Genomic DNA, 19,845 nt, shown 5'->3' on the forward strand with positions numbered 1-19,845 from the left:
ACTGCTCAGACAGTCAGTTAATCAGCTGACAGGCACTCCTACAAAAAAAGTGATTGGTGCGACATCCACTAATGAAGGCAGGAATCCATTCCTGCCCAGGAGTTGTAATCCACTGACCTTTCAATAATGCATACTGTCCACAAAAACCTGTGGTCGCACATAGTTTTAGATAGAGGCCAGGACCCCGAACAAGCGACCCCAAACATTTCAGTGATCATACCAAAAACATTTTCAAGGATCAAAATAAAAACAAGTGATTAAAATGATCAACAAAGAAAAACTATTAAACCCCTCTGACTGAGTGATTGTGATAATGGAACCAAAATGAGTTCAAAGTGATCTTGATCCTACTATAACTCTCAGAGATGTTTAATATGGTAGTAACAATTACTTCTATAACACAAATAAAATAGAATTAAAAAAACACAATCTACATTTAACAGTGTACTTTACCGGAGGGCAGTATTAAAAAAAATAGAAAAGGCAGATTATTCAAAAAAGGGACTTTTTTTTAAATAATGCTGCAAACATGTTTAGTATAGTCTTTGCAGGTCTCATTTGTTAATGAGGGCAATCTATGAAGCGAACCAGGGCCAAGCCAACCATATGCCCCAATAAGTCAACCCTTGATCTATTTCAGCTAATGAATCATCTAATCAATATTAGCTCACTGTCACACAGATACACACACACACACACACACACACACACACACACACACACACACACACACACACACCCACGCACACACATAAACCTAACATTACCATTCCCCTATCTCTCTCACCTTTTGCTTGTGTTTTCGCTTGTCTGTCCTAATTTTGTGGTCCACTATGCCTGCAGCTCAGCAATCTGTCTCCTTTTCAATTGGTCATATTTATTCATGGCTTTTTTTTTCTGTAAAACAAAAATAGGAATTCTGTGCCAGATTTTATACATTTGATTAATTAAGGTCAGTACTGAAGGACAAATACTTTTGTATTTCAGTATCCTCTTATTTGACTTGCCCATTTAAATGACCATTTAATCTTAAACATAAATCAGGTGTACGTTTTAAATCACTGAGGTCATTGAAATGAATTGAAATGGGAGAAAGATAAACAAGGGTATATTTACATATTCACTGCATTTTTTACAAGGGTCTGATACAGAAGCAATTATGAAAATTGTGCAGGCAGAAAGCAACAACACTCTTGTTGTGGATTTAGTCATAATCTCAATTGAAGGGCATAGCCAAGCAAAAAAGGGAGAAGCAGTCAATGTGAAGAACTGTAGTTTAAAGGTTGTTATTGATATATACATCATTTTCTTATTTTGGCATGGATTGGTGAATAAGCAAACTAATGTATGAGTAAGGATGATTAAACACAATGTGAACTGTTTTGCTACATTAGCAAGTTTGGTTTAGTCACCCATGTGGAAAAGAGGGCAGCATACAGAGAAGTGAACATTGGTATATGTAGGCCTGTTTTCAGCCTGGTCAAAGCATTAGGTAATAATTGAGTACATTGTGAGGATATTTAAAGATTTTCGCACCAAGAAATCCCCAGTGAAAGTTTAATCAATTTGGTCTCATTTCAATAAAGGAGTAAATACTGTAAAATGTATTAGACTCTAATCAAGCAACCAGAGACCAAGCTGTCCTCTGTGCAAGATTTCTCTTGTATGTTAGCTTACCCTTTGCAAACCCAAAGCATGGTGTCCATTGAGAAAGCAAGGACATTTAAAAAAGCGGTAAGAGTCAACTACAGTACATTCTCAAGTTATTGTAGTTCAGAGAAATAAAATGACAAATGTATAACACTGTGTAGTCTTGATTACCGCGTATCTTTACCACAGATACTATATTTCCAAACATTCTGCAATAGAATGTTATATAGAGTTATATTGTTATTGGACTGTACTGCAAAATTAGAATGATACTCTTTAATATGATGCAAAAAAAAAAAAAGAGGTAAACACTGAATAGGAGAAGCTACCAATATATATTACATTATATATCTCCAGAGAAAATTAACAAAAGCTTCATTATCATATATAAAATTACATAAATCCCTTCGACACAAACAAGGACAGTGTAAAAATTAAAATAATGCTGAGATATATTACACTAATATACATGGTGGTAATATTGCATTTTGTAAATATGCAAATACTGCAAAAATTGCTCTTGAGGCATCACACTTGAAATATGGTTACAGGGATATGGATAACATCTAAATATGAGTAATGAGCTTGAGTAGTATTGCACTTGAATAATGTAAGACTTGCCAAATAAAGTGTGCGTGAATTATGTTGGGGTTCTAGATGTTGTGTGCGTTTATGCCTTAGGGATAAATCATGTCACTGAATCTTTTGATGGAGCGTGTGTGTGCTCTGTAGTACCTGCCTGAGGGCAGCAGTTCAAACAAGTGGTTACCAGGGTGTGAATTGTCTTTGATGATGTTTTTAGCTTTGCTGAGGTAGCGAGAGCTGGCAATGACCTCTTAACTGGACAGAGACCAGCCTGTGATTTTTTTTTGACCTGCGTTTATTACTCTCTGCAGCGCTCAGCTGTTACCTGCCTCCTACCGAGCAACGCACACTTACATCCACCACAGTAATATTAGGATGCTCTCAACTGCTGCTCGGTAGAAGGTAAATAGCAGCTTCACATTCAGACAGAGTGTCCTTCGTGGAGTGCTTTACCCGGTAGACAAACTGGAGAAATGGGGGCAGAGAATACCTAATGAATGTGCTGTGAGACTTTTTGCTCAAAACACTTTTATGATCACAGGAATGAGGGCAACCGGTCTTTTGTCTTAGAGGCTGACTGCTACTGGCTTTTGGAGGACCAAGATGGCAGCTGAGTGCACATTTAGTGTGACTCCGTGCTGTCTTTCTTTTCTGCCGTTTCAAGACACTGGTGTGTTTTGTTGATGTCATTCACTTCAATTTGTCAATTATACAAGCCATGCAGAGTCTTGTCTTTTGATGACAGTCCATCTGGCTCCTTCTTCTTACTGGGCTTCTGTCACCTGAGCCTTTCACTTAACAATTCCACCCAGAGGGCCATCATCTTGATGTATTCTTGGAGGTCTGTTGTTTTGTCCTGGACAGTGTCATCCATGCAAAGGTTGCGGCTCATTGTTTTTGACAGTTCTTGTTTGTGATCTGACCGAGTCAGGCCGACAGTAGGAATATGCTACACTTGATTTTTACCTTTCCAATTGGCTTTGAGTAGGCTTTGAGTTAAAGGAGGTCTTGATGAAGGTTCTTAAGATCCTGTTGTTGCGACACAGTTCTAGGTACTCCTGTAGTTAGTCAATATAGAGAGTGCATGAGTTGGTTTTCTAGTCATTGGATGTGTGCCATGTCAAGCATATTTTGGAAGGGGGGGGGGGGGGGGGGGGGCTCTGTTTTCTCCTCATGTATTGATCCATAGGCCAACTCATTTTAGCTGCTATGATGCCACGCAGAGGTTTCCATGTGGTGCTGAGGCATACATGGAGAGAATGTAAGAGACATGGAATTTTTGGAATCCTACGTCCATTTGACTGCAGCACCTATGGCCTCAGTCTTCAAACATCAGTTATAGGATGACGTACAACTATGTACCAGCCAGTATCTGCAGATAAAAACATGCGTCATGTTTTCAAATGATCACTTATCTCTACAAAGTAGTTTGACTAATTTTGAACACGTTTGAGCAACAAGACCCAGGATTTAGTTTTTTTTTTTTTTTTTTTCAAACAAAAGGAATATTCTCTGTTACAGAGTAACACAACTAGCATTCAGTGATTGCTATATTAAAATACTACTGCATTTTGAAGCATTGTTTGAATGTGTAGTGATTACCTCCTATGGAGTACCTCAGTGTATCTGAAAATTATTCTGTAAAAATAGTGAACTACCCATCAATGGTCATTAGAAAAGTCCCATGTTGCATTACGGACCAAAGAAAACGCAAAACAACACGGAGGGACAACATGCTTTTGTGTAATATTGTTGCTATTATGTTGTACAAAGTGAAAAGCACTCATCTGAAAACATGCATAATTTAAACTGTGACATCAAATAAAGAATTTGCCTTCATGCTATTAAAGTGGCAGTAGCACCAACACATACGGATAGCCAGCGCGCAAAACCATCATGAACCAGTTTACCCATCACTAAATGAAGCTTTCAGACTCATGCTGCTTCAACAGAATTTGGACAATGATAGTTTTAAGAGAAAAATACAACATGCAAGAAACACCGACCTCATTCAACCACCCACACAACACACAGATGGTATGAACTTTAAACTATCTTTACTCAATTCTGAGCTCTAAAAATTCTGTCTGAAACAAAAAAAAAAAGACAATCAAAACAGTATGCAACAAAGGGTGTGCGAGGGAGGAAAGGATGTGCAAACAACTACAGAAAAATATAAAAGGTTTCATATGATCAAAAACCTGAAAAATAAATGACTCGGCAGCCCTTGAAAAATAAATTAAACGGATACACATCTTAAGTTGAGCAAAATATTTTTGACGACATTTACACGTAAACATTCCCAGAATGATTACAGTTCATCGACAGCAAGGTAGAGGTTGCAAACATTTGCTGGCCACTCAAACTCAGTAGGTCTATATTGAATTAGCGCACAAGAGCAACAAGAAAAAAAGCATGCAAAAGTGTTGTACTGTGACAGATGATAACTGGGTAGAGGAAGCAATATTTGAGTTATAAGACGGAAAACATACACATGCACACACATGCACACGCCAACAGAGACTAGTACACACTCCCTGACAATGCTTGGGGCTTGCAGTTGATTAGCAATAACCTAGTTCAATAATATCCACTCCATGTAGGTCACAATAATGTAGGACCTGGCTGATAATGTGTGATCACATTAGTGGTAGCAGTCAACCTGCTGCATTGCAAACAGCTGCAAGGCTGCCAGACATTTGGCTTGTAGTGATTAAGAAATAATTGTATTAACTCATATGTATCCCGCTAATAAATCATTTGCAGCAGCACCCTCTATCATGTCAGCCATGCTAAGTAAAAGACCATTAGGATGAATTAACACATATCTTATACCTAATTTAATGTTAATATGGTAAATATGTTGTTGATCAATTTTTTTGTTTTGTAACTTCATTTGTTGTGAGAAAGCAAAGCAGATGTAACACTCCAATAATTATGAGTCATGTCCAGCTAAAAGACATGAGAGCATATCTTGGTATAAATTCATTATTCACACTCAATTACTTTGTGCCATTTCACAGACACAATTCATTTTGTTCAATCTGTGAGTGACACCACTTTAATATTAAAAAGAGGGAAAACGTAATACTGATTATTATTGAATAGTCCATGGCCTTGTAGTTCATTACAGGAATGTAGCTCAGTTTCACAGCATTTGACAAAGTTCAACTCATTTTAATCTGATTGGAGGCCACATGGTTCCTCTTCCATCTGTATTCTGACTTGAGCACAACACAGTGTCAATTAGGACATGTGGACTTAATTTAAAAACAACAACTGGTAGAAAGTAGAGGAGTACACACCGTGTAATTTTGCCAGCAAAACAAACCATGCTTAAAAGTGAATGTGTTAAATTAAAGTATAAAGAAATTTTCTCAAAAAGAAACTGGTTATCTAAAAGGGCAAATGCATATGCAACTGTGGCTTAACTTATGTTCGTGACATAACATTTTTCCTGACTAGTTTTGGTGTGATGTGCAAAATGGTCATGTTGGAAGGGGCGACATTTCCATGAGATGGAATGAATGGACATATGTACTGTATGTCGCAGTCAATCAAAGGTAATAAGACAGTCATGAAGCTCATAAGGGGCATTTCAAATCTTATTCAAATGTTTGGCTGTCTAATATAGCGAACTCTTGTAATATAGTATGTTTAAGGTGTATAACACAACAATTGAAATAGAAAATTGAGATTTTATTAAAATAGCTTTTGTCACTATAAGTTTTTCATATGCTTTAACTTGATTATCTTAGCATGATTTGTGGCACAAACATTTATAAAGTATAAAAGACCAGATGTGTATTGGGGGTGTATTCATTGAAATTAATAATTTTGCATTAAAGGACCAAATTTATGCACTCAAATGCTTGTTGTGAAGGGAAAACTCAAATCTTACCAGTCAAATAATGGTCAATCCCAATTTGAAGTATCATATTCTGACTAACAAAGCTTTTTAAGGCACAAAATAAAGCACATGATGTAAAATGCTGTGTGTCCCACAAGCTTAATCTAATCTTTGTGAAACTACATCCCGGCCCGTACATCTGGCAGTAAGCTCAGCCTGTAAGGCATGCACTGAAATCACAGTAAAAAGATCATAAATAGGTTTGGCTGGAACCTATCATCTGTGTAACCACAATAAATGAGAGAAATATTCTGTATGCGTGTGCTCTCTTATTGGGTTATTTTTAAGAGTCAAAAAAAAAAAAACCATGATGCAAGAGACACTTGCATAAGAACCTTTTTATGTAAGATGGAGCAATGAATTGTGTTTGTTCTGGAAACAAGCAGGGATCTAGTCTCCATTTTATTCTCATTGACTTGCATGTTGGTTGACTGGGAGACATCAAATGATTCTACTGCCAATCTAATTTTGATCATTGTCACAACAATGAACTTCATTTTCCTAACTTTTACCATAAAACAATAACATGTTTTCATATACAGTATTCAATGAAAACAACATGTAATTATCCACAGTCGGCGGGAAAAGTATGTGAACCTTTGGATTTTGACCGAGGATGTCACTGATCATTGTGAATAGTGGGCCTGCAAAGGCCTTTGAGATCTTCTATGATTAAAGCTGTGAACATAACTTGACTCTAATAACAAAGAAAGCCTAATTTGGCAGCAATAACTTTAATTAAGCATTTACTGTTAACCTAGATCAAATTTGCCCGATAGTCACGCTATTGAGGTCACGCCACAGCATCCCATTTGGGTTGAGGTCAGAACTGTGCAGTGAAAGTGGCAGTTGCAAATGATGCAAAGACTTCCACATTGTCAAGTGAGCGTTATGGGACTTCCAAGTTCAGAGGCCTCTATAGTAGTTCTCAGGTTCCTTAATGAACCTGAGCATCTCGTATCCCGGTCATCACTGTAGTATTTGAACATAAAAAATCTACATGGGTATAGAGCAAGTAAATTAAATAAACCCAATATTGTCCAACAACAGCACTAACATGGGTCCTATAAAATGTTCCTCCATATTGACTTAATATCAGCACTTTTAGAATGAATGGCAACCTCAAGACACCTCAACTCTAATGGCGGCAGAAGCCAAAAAAAAAACACTTGCCAGTGCGCTGTTGCCCTAATGACAAGAAGTAAAATGACAAAAAAAAAACAAAAAAAAACTTGTTTGCTTTTTAAATGAAAAAAAAAGTATTACTATTGTCTATTTCCCCAGGTCTTTTGACCCACTCGCACATATCGGCTGCTCTATTGACAAACCCGGCTGAAATAAGTGACTTCCAGCGTGTTTGCTGCCAGCTGAATTTATGTGATGATGTTTTGGTTACGGCCTGGAGGACACTCAGCAACAACTGTGACTAAACTGTGTTTTAACAGCGTTGGTTTGAGAGGTCTAAATTCGTTGGATGTCATGACATAAAGTGTGCTCGATGATTGTTTATTTTTTTACAACAAGGTTGAAAGTGAAGTAAAATGCTGTAATTAAATCTGACAATGTAATGAATAAAAATTTGCTCTAATTTTGGACACAAAACATACAAAGTGATGGTATATATCACTAATTATCACAAATGATAAAATTGATTTACCTGGTTGAGGGAGTATTTTTTAGAAAGGGCTTTATGCCTACATAAGTCAATGATTAGGTCTTATTTCTCTTAAAAAAGAAAGTCATAAAGTAATGTGGAGAGTTGTGGTGTGTACTACAATTATGGCATAATTAAATTGCATCAAAAAAAAAACCAAACATCTTTTTTGGGGGGTTGGGATGAGTAGTCAAAGCACTGAAAGAAGTCCTCCATGCCACTGACACACTTACAGCACTGCTGACCAATATATGTTTTGTTTTTTGTTTTTTTTCCAGAAATTAGGAAGGAGACAAAAGTGATGTGTATTCACAAAAACAAGGCTTATGTAAGATGCCAAGATGATCTCAGTCTCTAATGCTCGGCATCAGACATCCCGACCTTCAATATTCGTCATTGAATGCCACCAGCAAACACACATAAAAAAAAAATGTATTTATTTGAAGAACAAAAAACAAATCAGCAGCACTGGTTGGACAAATCAGTGCATCAACCCTATCAACCCTAAACCTTGTGCCAAATCGACCCAAAAATCCCAACCTCAGCAAATCTAATTGGCCCAGTCACAGTCCTTTGTAATATAGTAATTAGATTAGAGTTTTTAATTTAAGTACCAGGACAGTGTTTTTAGGCAATTATCGTACAGTACATCCAATTTATGACGTTACATTTATGTGTATTACCCAACCCTTTAATATCATTATGCTGGATGTTTTTGCGCACACTGAGCTCTTCCACTTCATTGCCACTGTCTGCTGGCCCGCACTCTGAGGAATTGCTGAACAGTTGAAATACTCTGTCTGCACTAAGCGTCTTTCTTGCTTGCACAACAAAAGAGGGAAATGGAGTGGATTTGCTTTTAGGTAAGACTGATGTTTCAATATTCATGTGTGCGAAAACATCTGATCTAGGCCGCTTTACAGTGGTATTTGTAAGAAAAAAATATGTTAAGGCAGATTGTGTGCATTTCCTTGATAGTGAACATTCATGCCAAAATATAGTACAAGCACCGGATCTTTTGAAGAGCCTATTGTACCGTGGTGGGCTGTAGACCTGGAAGGAGAGTTCTTTGGTCTGTAGAAAGCATACTTCTGTCAGCTGAGAAAAAAAATCAAGTACGGTATTTGGAAGTGAAAACACAAAGCTACATGAAAAGATTTCATTAAACTTTGCACGGTTGGCAAATTATTCAGACAAAAACTAATCCTGAGCACTCTTCCTTTGCTACGTCTCTGTCCCAAAACAAAATTAGGACAAGAACGATAATGACTCCACTGGCAGCCACTCAGCACACGGGTTGTGGGATAAGCAAAAATGAAATTTATTTGAAAATCCTGCATTGGCCTAGACTAGAGGAGAAGGGATTATGGCGCTGATTGTACTAACACTGTGTCCCTTCCATGTTCTTCTAATGCCAAATTGAACCACCCTAGCCATTCATTTGTTTGCACATTTGTTTGAGTGGCTTGTACTCCATTCAAAATGAAGTTTATTTATTCTTGATCCTTGCTGTTACCTCAAATTTCTTATCATGGTTTACTGTTAAAAAAAAGAAAGGGGAGAGAGAGAGAGAGAGAGAGAGAGAGAGAGAGAGAGAGAGAGATGGTTATCTTCGACACATCTGAGTGGTCGAGCATGGGACTGCTAACTTCTGCCTGAAAATCCAGAAACTGATTTTTTTTTTCCATCACAACTGCCAGAAACAGCAAAAGTAAACATAGTCAGTGGGGAACCTTCTGGTGGTTATCGTGAAAAGCTAAAGTGAAGGTAGTCATGCAAGAATTATTTTATCTGTAATCTGGATATTTGAACGTGGAAAGCAATGGAAAAGCCACAGCAACTTGTGAGCAAATTAAGCATTTCACATGGCAGACATGATAGAGCTGAGTTTTAAACAACACATTAATGCATCTAATGTAATAAGTACAGTAAATGAATAGACAAATCACTTGAAATAATTCACTGGTCTAGCAGCCGTATAAAAAAGGTCTTATGTTGGGGATGTTTTTGTTTTAAAAAAAAAGAAGAAAAAAATAAGTCCAAATAATAAGACTAAAGACTAAATTTGGATGCGCTTCTTTTTGTTCTTTCGTCCATGTCGTATCAGAACTCAGTAGTGTCGATCCGAAAAACCAGGTGACAGAGACATGTGCAAAAAATAAGAAAATGTGATCGGGACACCCCTGAACTAAAATGGATAAACTAAACACAAACTGACCACAAAATTAAGTACCCAGTACATTGTCCGGTCCGCTGATAGCAAAAACAAGTCATTATATCTACTTAAATTGATAACATTTCAGTTTTATTTTCTTTTGTACTACTTTCAATGTGTGTATTTTTAAACTGTAAATGAGCTGCAACAGTACACCCTTTGAAATAAATATCGTCTCAAAAAACTCACTATTCACAATTTGACCTTCGCGCAGGACCTTTTCCTGTTTCAGTGAGTCTCAAGCTCTGCTGAAATTTCACTAATGTAAGCAGAATCTACTGTTCGACATGTGGCCCAACCAGTCTCACTACCTACTGTATGTGAAGTGTCTTTCATCACTCTGGAAAGTACCTCTAAAATAAAGCTGCAGTATTTTGCTAGTTAGTTTTTTGAAAATTATAATAGTTATTATGCACAATTATGACATCTGTTTTTCAAACATTATGTAAACAGATTTCATAACAAAATCCATCCATCCATCCATTCATTTTCTTATCATCACAAGGGTCGCAGGCTTGCTGGTGCGTGTCCCAGCTGACTGGGCAGTAGTCGGGGAAACCCTGAGCTGGTTGCCAGCCAATTGTAGGTGCAATATGATTTATTTATTTTTTATTAAATAAATTAACTAATAAGACAAGATATTAAAATTTACAATTTCTTATCCGTAAACATCAGCATAATACTGTAAATATATTTTAAAAAACGGTGGTCCAAGTATGGTTCTGATGCATGCTCTAATTTCGCAAGGCAGACGTTATATTTCAGAAGTACAAACAATCCAACCAATGTCGAATTCATTGCTTTAGCAGACAGTTAAAACTGTAGTTGCTTCAATATTTTTCAATATTTCAATCATATTGTTATTTCACTTGCTGGCACCATCCTTTTGAAATGTACAGCCTATGTTATACTTCCCCCACAAATTAAAACAATTTCTCTGGTCAACAAATATAAGGATAAAGCATTACGTTAATATCTGTTCGCAAGTTCAGTTATGTTGCTTGTTTTAATTGATGGTCGACCATGTCGACAGCTTCTCTGAACATCTAATTTGCGCTAAGGCTGGTGACACTGTTAGCAAATGCTAATCTGTGCTTACACCGAAGCTCTGCTTGAGTCCAGTGGCTTGAGTCCAGCTGTTGCTAGGAAATGGTGAATCTTTGTGTCAATCAAGCTCCCAAGTTGTGGACAGAAAAACGTCGTATGGGGGTCTTATTATGCATCTTGGGCACAAATTATGTCACAATCATGAAACGTTCAAAACGCATAAAGCAAAGAAAAGATTTTGTGAGTTGATTCATTTCCCACTTTGGAGGTACGAAATAGGCCAGAAAGACGACTATTTGTAAACAAGCAATTTAAAAGTACACTTATCATCACACCTCACCTTTAAAACAACAGGTCAAGCCGCAATAAAATTGCTGTGAAGAGTCGAGTGTTTCTCGTGACCCACGTCTTGAAACTGAAGAAATGCATGTCCCACGATAGATTGAAAAAACTCAGGCTTGTGCCCTTTCTACCATGGGTCAGTTATCACTATAAGAAGATTCAAACGTTAAAGCAGATTGTAGACAAATAGAAGACTCTCAGTAATCTTTTAACTCAGACACCAATCCTTCATTCAAAGAGTTACATAATCCCCATAAACTGTGGCCGTCCATACGCACATGGCGTGTGAAAATGTTAATCAGTTCCACTTGTGTATGAATTCTCCCCGCAAAATCATTCGCCGTTGCTCAATTAGTCTACTGACAGCCAGTTCAGAGGTTAAGAATTCCTTAATCTTGACATTTGAGGTTCATTTACATAGAATTTGAGGGAAAATGAAACAAAAAATGAAATAAATAAAATTACGCAGCATATACTAAGATGTAAAAAATGTGGAAACAGTCACTTTACAGTATACAGGCAGCATCTGAATTTACATGCAAGACAAAGATTTGTAACAATTGCTTGCTCCATCTAAAATCACAAAAAAAAACAAAAACATAAGATTTGAAATACATTTTGCCTGTTATATCTCATACATGTAAATATATACGCACAGTGGTCACTTGAAATAATGTCATGGTTGGTGAAGAAAAAATAAGTCGCCACTTGGTTGCTGCAACATAATATGCATACTTTGATATGCATATATATATATATATATATATATATTATATATATATATATATATATATATATATATATATATATATATATATATATATATATATATATATATATATATATGTGTGTGTGTGTGTATAACATGCACCATAATGTGCATGCTTTTACAAATTTAAATTTTGCTTAAATTACCCAGTAGTAGTTTGCTTTATTTGGTCTTAAATTTGTGATAGTACGTTTACTAAAATGATTAATCCCTCCAATTTCTATACTATTTTTCCTCCTAAGGATCATGGATGAGCTCATTTTGGACAACAGGTGGAATACACTTCATTGGTCAATTACCGGGCATTGCCAAAATGCAATAATCAAATGCAAAGGCTATTGTGAATAATATGATGAGTAATGTATCCTGTCTTATGATTATATAAAAAAAAAATCTTTAGAGAACAACTGTAATCCTGATGACGAGGGTAAAGATTAGTTTGACATCGATGATTAATACATTACTGTTCCTTCTGCATGTTAAATGGTCTTATACTGACAAATCCCCAAATCACTGACAACCTAATGAATCATTTTTTCCTTGCTTTTATTCTGTTTGTTATCTTTTACAGTTGTGAATCTGTTTCCAGAAAAAAAAAATGACAGCAGTCCCAATGTTTCACCTCTGCTTTGTATTAAGTGAAACGGTATGCCTGTGTTGGCTCTGTTTCTGTATTGAAAGCTCAGCTGGCCGTGTTGGGTAGCTCTGGGTATCCGCAAACCGGCCACCATGGTTCATTCCTGCACCAAGTGAGACATTGAATGTTACAGTGCTAGAAAACTTAAAAGTTTTTTTAACACTTTGCAACCAGGCAAAATGAGCAGAATTTTGTGATGTTTTCCATCTCGCTTCGCTCCATACGCATCCTTCGCGTCGCCCAATACTTCTCCATGCCATGTTGTGCGAACTACATTGACCCCAATTCAAAATGTGCAGTTTCTTCGCCTTTTATTCATTCGCTGGGAAGGCAGAATTAAACGTGCATCCTCCTCACCACCCACTACGCAATCGCACCCAGCTGCACAAACTATATTGACTTAAAATCGAATGTTCCTGTCCAGTTTAGCCTTCGATGCAGTTGGTGAAGATGTAACATTGGAGCTAGAAAGCATGCTACCTTCCAGGGCAGGGGTGCTCAGTGCGTCAACTGCGGGCGACTGGTTTACTGCTGTGGTAGTGTTGAGTGACTGCATGACATTGCATTACATGGGGAAAAAAAAGTAAACTGAAAAACAGAACATCAATTCAAGATAAGGGCGCTTATGGCAATATTGCCGTGAGAACGCCACGGTTACAGAAGCTAAGCATGGTTGGTCCTGCTTAGTATTTGTATAGCAGACCGAATGGAATACCTGGCGCTGCAAGCTTTTAGGTGGAGTCCACCTCAGATCACCCAATTGCCTTAAACTCCAAATGGCAACGGAAACAGAGATAGAAGCAACATCAACTCCCTTCGCTATACCTCACCTGAGGCAAAGAGGATCCTAACGAAAAAGAAATATTGAAAAAAAAAATCTCACACTAACTACATTGCAAGCTGATTTATGACCATTTTTTTGAAAAACCTCTAAGTCCATAATTCCAACATATGTTCTCGTCTTGAAAGATGTTTGACTTCCTTGAATTGAAGATGAAGACAAAACTATATCTACGATATCTGTAGGTGATATTCTGTGCATCTAAATCAAAAGCACCTCATCGTTTGAGACACCACAAAAAAAACAAATACATTTTACTCATCAATCATCATACACTATTTATCCTGGTGCATCTGAATTAAATTTCATTTTCATTATTTTATTTTTGTGCCATGGGTGAGAGGGAGGCACACTAGCGTCCTCTATTGACGAACAGTCAATTCAGTGTGCCAGAGGAAAAAAAAAAAATCATCATTCATAATCTGCCACAAACGCATGGCTTACGTCACGTGGTCACTGACATCTGCCCAGCAGAGTTAACAGATTTGTCTAGTATGTGATTAGGATAGAGGCCGTTGCTGCCTGCAAGGATATTAAAGGGGAAAAGAAGAATCACTGTTACTAACAAACTGAATTAAAAATAAAATACTCTAGACGTATAAAAATAATTCGATTTTTTCTTGTACCGGTTAGCACACGCTGCATGTTTTAATGTCAACCGTGCATCCAAAACAGTCACAATTTGGCAATCACAAGAACATCTCACTTTGCCGCACTTTGCTTATGATGATAAGAGGCACTGACTGGACTACATTGAACTGAAGCGGCACAATTCCGAGCTCGCGCCGCTTCTCTAAACAAATCATTCTCCTCAAACACAAATAAACTCCTGTACAAAACTCGAACTGAAGTGACAAGTCATTCGATTCAAACCTTCACTGAACACTTGTCAAATACGATGAAAAGAGGGGGGGGGGGGGGGGGGGGGCACTGAGTGGTTAACTCATCGGTAGGAACTGTTACACATCCAAAAGCTTACACTGCTCACTTGCACTTCCATCCAATTTGCAGCGATACATGACAGACAAGTGAGACACCGCCAAAGTTATGAAAAAGAGCTTTGTTTACCTTATAACGGCTGTGTCACCCTGGCGGACCGTGATGTTGTCGGTGGCCCGCTGCATATCCACACTCCGGACGGGGAATCCTGTAGGAATAAGACACAGCAGTCTGAAAAAAGACGCCTGCAACTTCCTCCAAAATGATTTGCGTCCTACGAGCATTTTTTAAAGCTCTGTAGTGCACGTTTGGACAGCAATAAATCCAAGGGATAGAATGAAACAAAATAAGAGGTAGTTGTCGAGAAGTCTTAAATACACAATCTGATCCAGTACAGTCCAGTAAAGTACTTGGGGTTGAAAACATGCAGCGAGGTCCTCGCACGATAAACCAGTGATGTGCAACGCTACTCTCAGCAACCCCCACCACAGCTCTCTCTCTCTCTCTCTCTCTCTCGCTCTTTCTCTCTCTCTCTCCCTCCCTCTCTCTTTCTCTCTCTCTCTCTCTCTCTGGTTATCCTGACTGTGATGCTCCCTGTTGGTTGTCAGGACAACAGCACCCCCAGAAGTCCCTTTAAGTGGCACACAGAGCAAGAAGTGGGCAAGAAGAGAGAAGAGTTTTAAAAAGAGACAGGGGTCTTTTTTCGTTTACCCTGGAAGGTGAAATCAATCAATTTATTTTCGTTTACCCTGGAGGGTGAAATCAATCAATCAATCAATCAATCAATCAATCAATCAATCAATCAATCAATCACGTGTTCCTAAATATTTTATGGGTGTTTCAAAATAGCTGCAGAGAACATGCAAAGACTTAGAGTTATGCAAAAAAAAAAAAAAAAAAACTGGAAAAGCTTTTATATTTACCTTTTTTGTGTGGTGGGGTGGTAGTGATACCTTAAGTCAGTCCTCCACCACTTATTGGTGATGGGACTTCTGCCTTTATTAAAAGGAAACGTTCATTCACGGACGTTCATTAAAAAACAAGTAAAAAAAAGTCTCTTTTAGTTTTTTTTTTAGTTTATTTTAAAACATCAAGGTTTCACTCTTAAAATAGGCACTGAGATTAGTGATAAATTGCCATTGATTTCATACTTTGAGTGTTTAAGTGATGGCTCATTTATTATTGGATTCTTCTAAAGTATTGTAAGAAGTAAGCGCGTGCATTTAGGCATGTTAAGAATTGTGCCAAACATTGCTACATTTAGTCATATGGAAAAGTCTAAAAAATCAAGAATCAATAGCTTCTTATTCTTTAATAAGTAATATTGATAATGTAAACATGCACACATGACACACATTGGCAAGAATACATGTATACTGTACTAGGGGAGGGAATCTTTGACCGTCTCACGATTCGATTGCATTTTTAGGGTCTCATATTCGATTCAGAATCTATTTTCGATTCAAAACAATTTTTGATTCAAAACGATACGATTCGATTCAATTATATATTCTGCCTATCTATAGATGTGCAAAGAATCATAATACTACTTGAGCCTACATTGAGAGAAAGTGTCTTTTCTTTTCTTTTTTTTTACATTTTTTTATCTATTTTTCAGCAAATTTATGACAAACGATATATGAAAAGATTTTTCAAGAGAGAGCAGCTAAATTAGCATGGGCAAAGCATGAGCCAGTTTGTTCATCTCAGAGCATATCAGAAGCATTTTCAGTCACAATTGTAATATATTATTGAGTACAGTATAGACAGTGTTTTAGTTCATTTATTCCATAATGTGTTTGTAAATTCATTTAGAGTTTGTATGCATTGTTTAGTATTTTATCCTGTTTTGTTCTATTTAGTTGAAAGTTGTGTGTTCTTTCTTTTCTTTTCTCTATGTTCTGTATAAATATTTGTTCCTAGTTAGCTCATTTAATTCACATGAACGAGGATAGTCATGTTGTCATTGTTGATCTATTAAATCGATCAAAAATGACATCCGTCTTCCTATTAAATAGATTCTGTTTAGCACTAAACCTTTTTTTTTTAGTTTTATTTAGTAGGAAGGCACCAGCAAATAATTATAGCGACTTCAATATGATTAGAACCTAGAGATAGAGAAAAGACACTTTTATGCTTACACAATCACCACATCAATCACCACATCCATTGTAGTCAAACCCCGTTACATGTTGCACTTACATTTGCGGATGTGTGGCTTGCCATACACGACAAGACAGCTTTCAATGAGGATGAGATGGTTGAATTTCCTCCATTGTTTATTATTGGGCGTCGTGTGAGCAGGTTTGACTACCCAGAATCGGCTGAGCGGTCACAACATGGCATTCTGACGTAGTATAGAAGCGAACAGGAGCGGATCGTATTGATTTTATACATGACGTTGATTTAGGGATATATTACATCAATTTGTATCATGCTAAATTAGAATCTTGATTCTTACAAAAGCTCTCACACCTATCAAATCTAACCTGTAGCAACAAATGTCTACACAACATCTTCGGCAGCTTCTTCACTCCACCTCTGTTCATCCCTTCCCTCACTCTGCACTGGGTCACTGTGAGAACTTTTTTCTTTTATTTTTTTGGTGCTTACAAAAAAAACAAAACAAAAACAAACAACCCCCCCACACACACACTCCCACGTACAACTGGGATAATATGCTAAAATGACACGTTCTGCAAAAATCACGCTCTGTACAAATGAGTGGTGGAGGGGGGTCTGAACGGCTCCTTGTGAAGATTGATAAAAGCTCGAGTTTCATTGTTCACAGTGAGGAGCCGTTTGTTTGTGACATTGCTAGCACTTGCGAAAGACCTTTAGCTCCAGTATGACATATTTAGTTTACTAGTCAGTAAAAAAATGTTTACTATGGCCAAAGATACTGTATTTTGTTTAGCAGGCTCTCGCTAGCTGGGACGGCTATTCTCTTTTGTTAAGGCGAGCGAACAAAGCCACTTAGCCACACTAGCTCTTGTAAGCAGTCTTCCTGATGCCTCAATTGGACTCTGCAATGTAGTTCGAGGCATGGTGGCTTTTGGAAAAATGGGGAAAAACTCCTTGTGAGTCTTGTTCAGTCCAAAATGGGCATGTATGAGCTGCAGCCGAAGAAAACCTGGTTGTCTGGATGCACTTGGCCGGGATAATATTGTAATGTCCATGTATTGTTGCGAATGGATGGGGAGGAGTTACCGTTGCTTGGGAGGTCACGTGAGGTAGGAGGGAAAAGGGACGAGGATGAGAGGAAGAACTCGCCGGTTGACGAGTTAGTTAGAGTCGGCGTGAGTTGTGGCCAACAGCAGCTCGTTCTAGGAATTCGTTATGACATTGTTCTGTTGAAATAAAGTGTTAGAGCCACGCTGACGACTGAGTGCATCCTTACTCGCTTCCGGGGCATTACAATATTGTGTTGCGGTCACTTTCTATTCAACTATATGTGTAATTCAGTGCCTTTACTGCTGCGATACATGACCAAGCATTGCGAATGAGATACAATTGTCAAACACGGAAGGTCACACAAGAATGCACGTGTGTGTGCATCATTCTTTGTCATACTATCCACAGTTTTATGAAATAAAGTAATTAAATATATTTCATTATAGTAAGCCTGGGAGTTTAATTTCATTTAATTTTTAGATTAAATAGAATGTTTTGTTATGGACAATCTTAATAATAATACAATCAATATTTTCCTCTCTGTTGCTGCTGTGAGTTTCGCACCTATGAGCTTCAGTAGTCACAAATGTTAATTAGTAGGCTAGTGAAACATGGCTAAGGAAAATGAACCGTTTATTATTAAGACTGGAGCTCGTTCGATTGTCAGTGGTTTGGGTTTGCGACGACAGCCGTGGAAAAAGTAACACTAAGCTGCGACGTTTGTTTAAAGCCCTTTGCAACAAAAGCAGCAGCACAACAAAGTTATTTTAGCGACTAAAACAGAAGCACCCACCCGAATGTGTAAAATGTCAAGCTTCCCAAAAAGAAAAACAACCGACAAACGCTTGCTCAAAACAGCTTACTGCGAGGAGCCTTTTACACAAGGAAGCACATATGATAAGAAAGGGGCACGATGGAGAGCGATCACTGAAGGAGTCACAAAAGATCAAGCAACCATATATACAATGCAAACGACTGGGGTGGAATTGTTACATGCAGCAGGGCTTGATTCCAGCCAGAGGCAGTGGACCGGCTAGCTGGTGAAAACTTTATTTAAAAAAGGGAGGGTGGGCACACACCTCAGGTCTTGCATAGAATAGAATAGAATAGAATAGAATAGAATAGAATAGAATAGAATAGAATAGGCTTATTTCTTTGTATGGCTCTCCATTAGTTGATACCAAGGGAGGTCTTCCACTGTACATATGAGGTTAAACAAAGACAATGATCTTAAACAATAACGTTACAGATTAAAAATAAAACAATATAGGCTGCATACAGTTATAAATACTCAATGCCACAATTGAGTGAAAAGAATAAAATGTTTTTATTGTCATTGTATAGCTTTATCAATCTCATACAATGTGTTACCACACTGCATTTGTTTACAGAAATATCTCATGCAAGGCAGACCTTTTACACTTTAATTCTAAGAGGGAGTTATGTATGTTAAATGCTAGCTAAAATTAAAGCAACATTTATTTTGAAATTGAATTAAATTGAAGAACGAAGTCACACCTGGAAGATTTGCAAATGAGGAGGTCACACAGATGGATTTTTTACAACTTTCATTTGCTGCAGATATGGCTGTACTGTTTTTATGTCACTCGTTTCTCATGTTCCTTTAACTCAACTCAAGAGGCTTATATTGACCAGACACAATCCTGAAAAAGCTGTGTGCACACTTCCACATTACCCGCAATGACTCATGAATATTTATTATTTGGGCGGATTCAAACTATTTCATTATCATGTTTCATCATTATTATCATCTTTATCGATCTGAAATAACAAGGGTGTGGGAATATCATTTAACCACGAGAATCTTGTCAGTAAAAATATCAAAATAAAGTTGAAAAAAGTTTCAATTAGGGTTTAAAATGCAGGGGAAAGCATTTTTGTTTTACAGAAAATATTGTATGTATTTATGATGCTGAAATTATGTACTGTGATGTTTAATTAAGAAAGATACTACCACTATTTTAAGTTTAGGGTAAACCCAATATTGTCAGTTTGCAATAAAAACTGAAGTTTATGTACAATTAGCTGTTAATTTTACAATTAAATAATGTCTTGAAAACT

The 19,845-nt window shown here is 37.3% G+C and overlaps 1 protein-coding gene across 3 annotated transcripts in view; it reads right to left on the reverse strand.

Moving 5' to 3' along the window:
- Positions 1-19,845, reverse strand: part of lsamp (limbic system associated membrane protein) — a 368,199-nt gene that overhangs the window by 73,848 nt on the left and 274,506 nt on the right. For 2 of the 3 annotated variants that reach the window (XR_015867227.1, XM_088427836.1), the window contains exon 1: positions 14,719-15,061. Coding sequence is in view for 2 of the 3 variants with exons in the window: in XM_088427836.1 (XP_088283962.1) it covers positions 14,719-14,873 (155 nt within the window). In the remaining variant the exon portion in view is untranslated. Of the gene's footprint in view, positions 1-14,718; positions 15,062-19,845 lie in introns of those variants that run through there. The other variant, XM_088427837.1, reaches the window with a different exon arrangement.

Source organism: Hippichthys cyanospilos, chromosome 11, assembly GCF_059441005.1.
Source record: "Hippichthys cyanospilos isolate Australia breed blue-spotted pipefish chromosome 11, RoL_Hcya_1.0, whole genome shotgun sequence".
NCBI classification, from domain to species: Eukaryota; Metazoa; Chordata; class Actinopteri; order Syngnathiformes; family Syngnathidae; genus Hippichthys; species Hippichthys cyanospilos.